The 9,915-nt window shown below is 39.1% G+C and overlaps 1 protein-coding gene across 1 annotated transcript; it reads left to right on the forward strand.

The window, feature by feature from the left end:
- Nucleotides 1-881: 881 nt before the first annotated feature.
- Nucleotides 882-9,150, forward strand: LOC122670548. The gene is made up of 3 exons (XM_043867474.1): nt 882-1,185; nt 1,339-1,461; nt 8,872-9,150. Exons 1-3 carry the CDS (start codon nt 951-953, stop codon nt 9,024-9,026), a joined length of 513 nt encoding a protein of 170 aa, XP_043723409.1. The 5' UTR covers nt 882-950; the 3' UTR covers nt 9,027-9,150.
- The last annotated feature ends 765 nt before the right edge of the window (nt 9,151-9,915 follow it).

Below are 9,915 nucleotides of genomic sequence, written 5' to 3' on the forward strand. Positions count from 1 at the left end.
TATGGGTCCTAATGAGTAGTGATCATAATTGGCAACGTTCGATGAGGCTAAAAATGATCCTTAAGGCTATGTTTGGAAGCCCAGAAAAGAAAACACATAATAAGACAAAAAACGTGATAACACAATGATTGATTTATGTGTCTCTCTCTTTCTCCTAAATTTATGTTCTTTTCTTGTCTTGGCTTCCATACTTAGCCTAAAGAAATAGTTAAAAACCTAAGATCTGGTCGATTTGATGGGGACTTAGGAGGGGTGCAAGAATTAGGGTGTGAAAGTATGACACTTCAAATCTCACCCCAACCTTGTTTGTTTAACTTAGGGTGTTGAACTTATAAAGGCTATTAAATGCTTTGTTTACTTATGTGATACTTGAAATCTCACCCCTATATTACCTAAAGTCCCATAAGAAACAATGGACTTTGGTTATTAGACTTCATGGAAAAAGTATAAAACTCACCCATGTTCCCCTTGGATTTTAATCATCTCGAATTCTCTAAAGTGTGCAGTGTGAAAGTTCTTTACAAAAAAAAAAAAAAGGTGCAGTGCGGTAGTTTGGGGGTGGAGAAGTCGACATTTGGTAGCTCGGACATCCAACGGTCCGGGCTTATTGGGTTCCTTTTTTTTTTTTCCGAGCATAGCATCATTGGATGTCCAAACTGCCATACGTCAACATCTCCACCCCGAATTGTCTCACTTCAGTCTTAGGAATTGGAGACGATTATTTTCCTGTTCCCCACCCTATTAGACTAGGACTTCTACACTAGCGTAGATTCTTCGACACAAACCGCATTTAAGAAACGGAAAAGGCAAAATAAGGCCGCGAGGGGGCGAAAGTATCACAAAATCTTTCTTCTTCTCTTCGCTGCTGCATCTGTAAAAGTAGGGTATAAAGACGCAGCAGCGTAGAGAGAAAGAAGCATGTAATATATAGCTACATCAGAGGAGGAGAAATGAGTGCTTCGCCGAAGCATTCTCCTTCCAGTAGCAATAATAAAAAAGAGGAGAGGCCGAGGTTCTTTGATAACAAGACGAAGAACTTGTGTTGGGCCAAAGCTGATGTTGTCCCTGGACGACACCCGGACCGCTGGCGTAAAGACCCAGCAGGTAACATCGTTTGCAAGCGCTTCTGCAATTGCCATGGATGTCTCTGTTTCGAATATGATCACATCATTCCCTACTCTAAAGGTAAATCCACTTCAATTCCTCCGTTTTTTTTTTGGTCTGGGTTTTCCAACTACATTTCATCCCCTAACTTCTGCTGGATCATGTTCTGGAAATTTACTTGAAAGTATTCGTTATAGGTTTGTTGATATTTTTCTTAGAATTGGTTCTATGCAGATGGAGAATCTACGCTTGAGAACTGTCAAATTCTTCAAACCAGGGTGAACAGATTTAAAGCAGACAAGAGCTGGGTGGAGAAAAATGAATTGCAGGGTTTCTCTTGTGATTTGAAGTTTACAGGTATGGGTGCACTTGATCCCCTCCTCAAAATAACAGAAAATCTCCCGAGAAAAGGGAAAAATGGCTCATTTCACAGATGATTTCACATGATGGCTTTATTAATTTCTGCTCCCATTTTGGTCATTGTTACTGTTGTTAACTTGTTATGCATAAATGACTAATAGCATTGGTTCTTGACTTCAAATACTGTTATACATGGAGGGAGGTTCAGTTAGTCATGCATCTTCAATTTCCTAAAGTGAGAAACTGGTCGAGGATATTTTTCAAAATGTTTCACTTCACCATTAAATAGCTTAGCTGTTTGTATTCCATCTGCTTGATTAAGTGGTGTTTGAGGGAACATTTGATTTACATCTTATAATTGAACTAGACTGGGAAATTGAGGAGGGATTGACTAAAAGCAGATATCTGGGACTCTCTCCATGGGAAAACTTGTGGATTACAATATCAGACAGTTACATAAGCCGGCTAAATGAGATGACTAATATGATTGACTAAAAGCAGAAATCACTAATACAATGTGAAATGAGATGACTACTTGTGTTAAGAAAATTGCTAAAGATGTCCTAGGCGAATTGAAACGAAAACGTCATTCCTCTAGAGAGACTTGGTGGTGGGATGATAAGGTTCAAGCAGCTATTAAGATTTAAGACTAAGAAAGCTAGTATTAAGACATGGCAAAAGACTAAGGATGTAGAGGATTTATAAAGGTATAAATTTGCCAAAAATGAAGCTAAGAAGATTGTATGGAAAAATATGGGTGAAGAAATATGAAGATCTTATAACAATCTGAGCACAAAGGAAGGGGAAAAAGCTATCTATAAGATAGCTAAAGTAAGGGAAAGGAAGAGTAGAGATGTTGACCATGTTAGATGTATTAAAAGTGAAGATGGTAAAGTGCTAATAAGGGATGGGGACATTAAGAAGAGATGGGATGGTTATTTTTGCAACCTACTAAATGAAGACATTTTGTGTAATAGTGTTTTAAAAGACTTTATTACCCATCAAGACACCACATGTCGTAGATATATACGAAAAATTAGGGTGTCTGAGGTAAAAGAAGCTTTAAGGAGGATAAAAGTAGGTAAGTCACAAGGCCGAGATGAGATCTCAATAGAAATGTGGAAGATTTTAGGAATTTGTGGTTTATCTTGGCTAACCAAGTGTTTAATAAATATTATGAGCACAAGAAAAATGCCAGATGAATGGAGGAGAAGCATTGTGGTTCTGATTTACTAAAATAAATGTGATATTTAGAGTTGCAATAATTATAGAGGTATAAAACTAATGAGTCATACTATGAAATTATGGGAGAGAGTTATTGAAACCCACCTGACACAAGAAACTACTATTACGGAGAACCAATTTGGTTTTATGCCACGAAGATCCACGACATAAGCTATATACTTACTTAGGAGACTCATGGAAAGATTTAGAGATTGCGAGAAGAATCTCCATATGATGTTTATTGACCTAGAAAAAGTTTATGATAGAGTTCCTAGAAAGTTAATCTGGCAAGTATTAGAGAAGAGAAATATTTCAAGTAAATATGTGGACACGATTAAAAATATGTATGATGGTGGGGTGACAAGTGTAAGAACTGTAGGGGGTCAAGGTAGTGAATTCTCAATTACAATTAGGTTACATCAATGATCAGTTTTACGCCTTTATTTGTTTGCACTTATCATTGATGATTTAACCAGAAACATTCAAGATGAGGTTCCTTGGTGTATGCTTTTTGCTGATGATATTGTTTTGATGGATGAGACAAAAGGAGGGATTAAAACCAAGTTGGCGTTATGGTATCAACCTTGGAATCAAAAGGTTTTAAGATAAGTAGATCGAAGACAAAATATATGGTGTGTAACTTTGGTTACACTAGGACGGATAAAGAGATCATGAAAATTGATGAGAGGGAGATTCCACAAAGTGTTTATTTTAGGTATCTGGGCTCAATCATAAATAAAGAAGGTGATATAGAGGATGCTGTTTCGCAGAGAATTAAAATAAGATGGATGAAGAGGAGAGGTGCGTTTAAAGTGTTGTGTGATCGGCGTATTCCTTTAAAACTTAAAGGAAAATTTTATAGAACAGTCATATGACCGTCTATGATATATGGTGTGGAATGTTGGGCAGTTAAGAAGCATCATATAGATAAACTCAGTGTAGCAGAGATGAGGATGTTGAGATGGATGAGTGGCAAAACTAGGAAGAATAAAGTAAGTAATGATCATATTAGAGCTGATTTGGGAGTAGCTCCGAGACATGATAAGCTACGAGAAAGTCGTTTGAAGTGGCATGGCCATGTTCAACGGAGGCCTTTGGATGCCCCAATACGGAGGAGTGATTGTTTTCAGATTGAAGGAACTAAAATAGCCAGGGCAAGACCTAAATTGATCCAAGGAGAAGTGGTGAGGAAAGACATGCATAACTTCGGCCTTGTATCAAGTATGACCTTCGAATAGAGCTGATTGGAGGGCAAGGATCCATGTAACTGACACCATTTAGTTGGGATAAGGTTGAGTTGTGGTTGTGGTGGTACATAAGCCGGCTAAATCTTTTGAATTGGGGGTTTTCAGATTGACTGGTAACCTAGTTTGTATAGGTTTTATTTTATCTTCCGGTAAAGTAGCTTCCGAATCATCTTTGCCTTTGGTTACCTCAAATTACACTCTCTACTCATCAACTTAGAATCATTAGAAGATGGCCTGGGAGACTCAAAAGGGTTTATCAACCTGACACAAGCTGCTCTGGAAACCCAAACCCAAATGGAACCAGCCCAACCTGAGTTTTGGTCTAGTAAAGGCTAGTAGTGACCAGTTAAGTAGTTATTTGGGGTTAATAATGTGATTTTTATTTAATTTCATTGAGAGATAGCTAACGTAGGAGATAGTTTCCTTTCCTGTTTTAGTGTTAATTTCCTACTTGAGTTCTATTTCTGTTTTGGACTGTAATTAGGAGTTCTTTCTTTATTTAAATGCTTGTAATCCAACAATTTGGACAGAATTGAATAGTTAGGATTTTGTGGTGACCTGCTGCTCCCTTCTCTCTCATCTTTCTATTGGTTGTGAGTGCGGTAACCTATTTTCACTCCTCTTCCAATCTCTCTCATTCAATTCCCGTCCTTTTGAGTAAGCTTTTCTGAATCTGTGTCTTATTTCCTCATAGTTTTTTCCTCTATTGGTACTTCCCCTTTCTTTCTGCTATTTCCTGTTTGCTATCCTTTTTCCTGCTACTACCAAGCCAATAGGACCGAGAGATTTGATCTATCTCTCTCATCCCTGGTCCTTGCTGCTTCAGATTTGATGTGATGCTATTTACCCCAGGGGCGACCCAACCTGTGACGTCTTGTGATCAGTACTATTGTGGATTGTGAGAACTACATCAACAATCAAATCTGGTTCTGAGACCTCAGCCCTACCTGTTTTCAGAAATTTCTCTCAATTTGTTCTGTTGATCATGAAACCTATTGTGGGGGTGGCTTCAGTAGGATTGGAATTGGAAAATTACTCCTGAAATCTCAATTCGATTGAAACTCGTACGTGAGAGATCTCTTGGCCGCAAGCTACCAAATTTCCGCAGGGTTCCTGTTGTAATTTAAGGTAGAAGAAGACCCTCTTCTTTTATTTTACAAATAAACTCCTTAGTTGTTCATTTTACCCGTTATACCGTTCCTTTTCAAAGTTATTCAAACTTTGTCTAGTTGCTCATTTTACCCGTTATACCATTCCTTTTTAAAGTTATTCAAACTTTGTCACTAGTCCCTCTGGATTTCCAAGATTGGTTTTCCCTTTTGGGTTTTATTGCTATCCTGCAATTGAGTGTATTTGCTCCTTAAAGGATCCTGAAATTCATTATTTATTAATCTTGTGAGCCCATAGTGACCCTAAATTGGATTTTGGAACCTGAGGTCACATCCATTTGGTATCGGAGCTGAAAGTCCTCATTCCTACCCTATACAATGGTGGTCAATAATGAAGTCCTCCAACTCCTTAACTCCTATAAGGAAGAAACAAGTTCAGATATTTCCAACCTCATAGACCAAGTTGATACCTTTAACTCAACTACCAGTTCCCTCTAGACTATAATGGCATCCCTGGAAGCTTCTATTGACCGACTGGTATTTTTATATAATGGAAAGAGTCTCATTAAATTTGGGGATTCTTCCAATTCTGTCCCATAAGGTCCGTTTCATGTTGCACTGCCACCACCGCTATATGGGGTTGGCAGACTTTTTGACGATGCACCCTATGGAGCTGAAAGAGGAGCCAAATTAGATATCTTTGATTTCTACGGGGATAATAATCAAGAGGAATACTTGGACTGGATTCACAGTTTAAAGATATTATTTCGATGGTACGGGTTGATTGAGGCCAGGAAGATTTTATTTGCAGAAGCCGAAGGGTCCGGCTCGTGTCTGGTGGATTAAGTATTAACGATAGAATCAGACTCGAGGCATCAGATTGGTAAACACTTGGGATGTGATGTGAGAGGCCATGAACGATGATCTTTGCCTACCGACTATAAGCATCGCGTGCATCTTAAGTTCGCTTATCTGAGGTAGGACATGGCCGTTGAGGAATATGTGGCAAAACTTTACTAGTTAGCTACTCGGTCTGATTTTGAGAGGGATGAAGAGGTCTTGGTGGTACGGTTTTTTGGAATGGTTTGCACCTCAAAATAGTGTTGCATTGGCTTCTAATCGACTGCCTACAATGAAGGATGCTGTACATGTAGCATATTAGGTGGAAGAAGACAATCTAAAGAGGCCTTATAATCAAAGGAGCTACCCTGATACCTTCCCTACACCTTCCCTAAAGGTGACAGTACAAGCAAGCAACTTTCTCCACCAGAGAAGTCCTTCAAGCCACATGTTAGAAGTTTCTCTATGGAATCTTCAAGGCCAAATCGTCCTTACTCTCCACCTTGAGGTCGTGGTTTTGACAAACCTTCTGTGACGCCAAAGGCTATGATTTAGTGCTTCACGTGTGAGGAATACAGACATATTTTTGCTTAGTGTCACAACCATTTGATAGCTTGTATGTTTTTTTAGATAGGTACCTATTCTATGGGGAGGGAGGGAAGATGAGAACCAAGAGGCTTGAACCCAAGACCTCTTGGTAGGGTGGGCTTTTACACTCCACACTTCTACCAACTGCAATAGGCAGTTCTCAATTTGATAGCTTATATTGATAGGGATTCTTTCATACCTTTTGCTTCGGAAGGGCGACAGAGTCTTGAGATAGTTTGTTTGGAGGCAGAACATAGGCCTAGTGAAGTCACACTAATAGGAGCAACAAACTTGCTATGTTCTCCAGTTTTGACCACCCAAAAGGTTTATGAGGAAGAAGATTGACGCTGCAATAATATTTTCCAAACCCAAATAAAGTGCAACGACCAACTGTATATCATAATGATTGATGGAGGTAGTTGCACTAATGTCGTCTCTGAAGATGTCATCCATAAGCTTGGGTTGAAGACAGAGCCATATTTCTATCCCTACAAGATTGCATAGGTGAACAACACCAATCTCAAAATTGCTAATAGGTTTTTTGCTCACATATTCTATTGGTGGGTTCGTGGATACGGTGTAATGCGGTGTCCTACCTCTGAAGGTATGTCACCTTCTTGGGTGACCATGGCTATTTGACAAAAAGGCACATCATTGTGGATATTCAGAGGTCCATTCTTTTAAGCATGGTGACAAAAAAAAAATGAAGCTTAGTCCCGGCAAGGACCTCTCCGAGATTAAGCTCAAAAAGGTAGCGGGTTCATTTCTTCTCCAGGAAGTTGACTCATAGGGTATCCTTGACCCTTGTCCAAACTTGCTCCGTCAAGTCTATTTTCAGAGGAGGAGAGTTGATACAATAACTCTATCTTGGTTGGACTGACAAAACCTGCTCTATAAACCCAAACCCAAACGGAACTGGCCTAACTTGGGTTTTTGGTCTAGCAAAGGCTGGTAGTGACTTATTTAGTTATTTGGATTTATAATGTAATATTTATTTTATTTCATTTAGAGATAGCTAACGTAGGAGATAGTTTCTAGTTGAGTTCTATTTCTATTTTATAATATAATTAGGAGTTCTCTCTTTATTTAAATGGTTGTAATCCAATGATTTGGACAGAATTGAATAGTTTGAATTTTGTGGTGGCTGCTGGCCGTGCGTGCTCCCTTTCTCTCTATCTCTCTATCGGTTGTGAGTTTGGTGACCTGTTTTCCCTCTTCTCTTCCAATCTCTCTCATTCGATTCCCGTCCTTTTGAGTGAGCTATTCTGAATCTCATTCTTGTTTTCTCATCTTTTTTTTTTTTTTTTTGCCTCTATTGTTACTTCCCTTTTCTTTCTGCTATTTCCTGTTTGCTATCCTTTTTACTGCTACTACCAAGCCAACAGGACTGAGAGATTTGATCGATCCCTCTCATCCCTTGTCCTTTCTGCTTCAGATTTGATGTGATGCTACTTACCGCAGGGTCGACCCAACCTGTGACGTCTTGTGATCAGTACTAGTGTGGATTGTGAGAACTACATCAACAATCAGGTTCTGAGACCTCCGTCCTACTTTGTTTAAGAAATTTCTGATTTTGTTCTGTTGATCATGAAACCTGTTGTGGGGTGCCTTCAGTAGGATTGGAAATTGGAAAATTACTCCTGAAACCTCGATTCGATTGGAATTCGTACGTGAGAGTTCTCTTGGCTGCAAGCTACAAAACTTCCGCAGGGTTCCTGTTGTAATTTAAGCCAAGGTAGAAGAAGACCCTCTCCTTTTATTTTACAAAGTAAACTCCTTAGTTGTTCAATTTATCCATTATACTGCTCCTTCTCAAAGTTATTCTAACTTTTTCACAGTCCCTCTGGATTTCGAAGATTGTCTTTCCCTTTTGGGTTTTATTACTATCCTGTCACTAAGTCTATTTTCTCCTTCTTAAAGGATCCTGAAATTCAGTATATTTACAGCATTGCCACTCAACCCATAGATTGAGTTATTTATTAATCTTGTGGGCCCATAGTGACCCTAAATTGGGTTTTGGAACCCGTGGTCACATCAGATCAAGTATTTTTCCCTCTTTGTAAGATCACCTTGTGTGGAGGTAATGTGAACTTGATATTACCTCTCCATGGAGCAGGGGGTTAAGGCTACGTTATCACCCTCTCCAGACCCCGCAGTGGCAGGAGCCTTGTACACTTGGTATGCTGTTTTTAGGATGGTGATTAGAATGGCTGTAATATCATTTGAACCATTTGATTGCCAGGCCTGAATAACCCGTCAATTTTTTCTGTTTTATTTTCATTTTGTTCCTCTTCTCATATTTGCAGTTGAACTATTTGGATTCAGTCAATAAATTGTTTGCTACATTTTGTTAAGTGGTCAATATTGAGTTATTGACTCAATGACTCTCAACGTTGTAGACAAGGAGCTCGACATTATTGAAATGGCCGTCTATGGAGATGTGGTTCGACCAGGTAACCAGTGCCGTTGCAGAACTGTAGCTGAAATGCTTGGTCAGTTTAAGTCAAAAGACCGCATGGCTGCTTGCAAACTGCCATATGATGAGACTTTGTAGCACCCAAGGCTGAAACACCATGTTGGGTGACTTCAGAAGAACGTAAACCAGTTTCTTCATCATCAGTGTTGCCAAATCTCATTCGGGCTCCTCTGATATTCCATCTGGTGTCTTGTTTTGTACATTAAATTGAATCCATAATTACAGTGTAGTATACCTGATTAAAATGCTTGGTCTCTAAACCTTGAGAGACCAATCTGTTCAATGCTCCTAAAGCCTCCAAAAGTAATACCAGGTTCATTAAAAGCTTCTCCACTGTTTGGGTGAAACTTGTGTTTCAATGATTTGGGTTGTTGATTTGGTTTGGTGTTTGTGAATGTTCAGGTGCATGTTATTGAGGAATATCAATTTACATTATCAAATTTTCTTCTACCTCCCCACTAGTCAAGGGCTGCAATCTTACAGTGGGTCATCTTGAATCCAATGCCCATTGTATAACTGCAGGTTGTAATCAACAGATGCATGGAGCCATAGGTTTATGTTCTGTACAGCTCCTGTATTCATCGCTTAATCACATCGATAACCATCCTGCTTGGCTGAGAAGCTGCCTATCTTGGAATTGTTTTAGCAAGCCCATGGTGGAAGACCTAAACTGTGAAATTTCCTTCAACTGTGAAATTTCAAAATGAAATAGACCTATCTGATGAAGTGCTATTGTCTCAATAAAATCCTGGATATGGAAGGTAACCACTGAATGCAATAGTGAGGGCCCTCTATACCTGCAAGCCATGTAGAAAGCATGTGAGCCTATAATGATGTAGAGAAGAATGGAAATATATCCACATTGAGATGAGATTTGTTTCACTATCGATGGGGAGTAGCAGTTCGTCCTCATACCTCTCTGAGATTGATTACAAAGAAAGAATCTCATTACAAATTTACAGTGAAA

This window comes from Telopea speciosissima, chromosome 8 (genome assembly GCF_018873765.1).
Source record: "Telopea speciosissima isolate NSW1024214 ecotype Mountain lineage chromosome 8, Tspe_v1, whole genome shotgun sequence".
Classification (NCBI taxonomy): domain Eukaryota; kingdom Viridiplantae; phylum Streptophyta; class Magnoliopsida; order Proteales; family Proteaceae; genus Telopea; species Telopea speciosissima.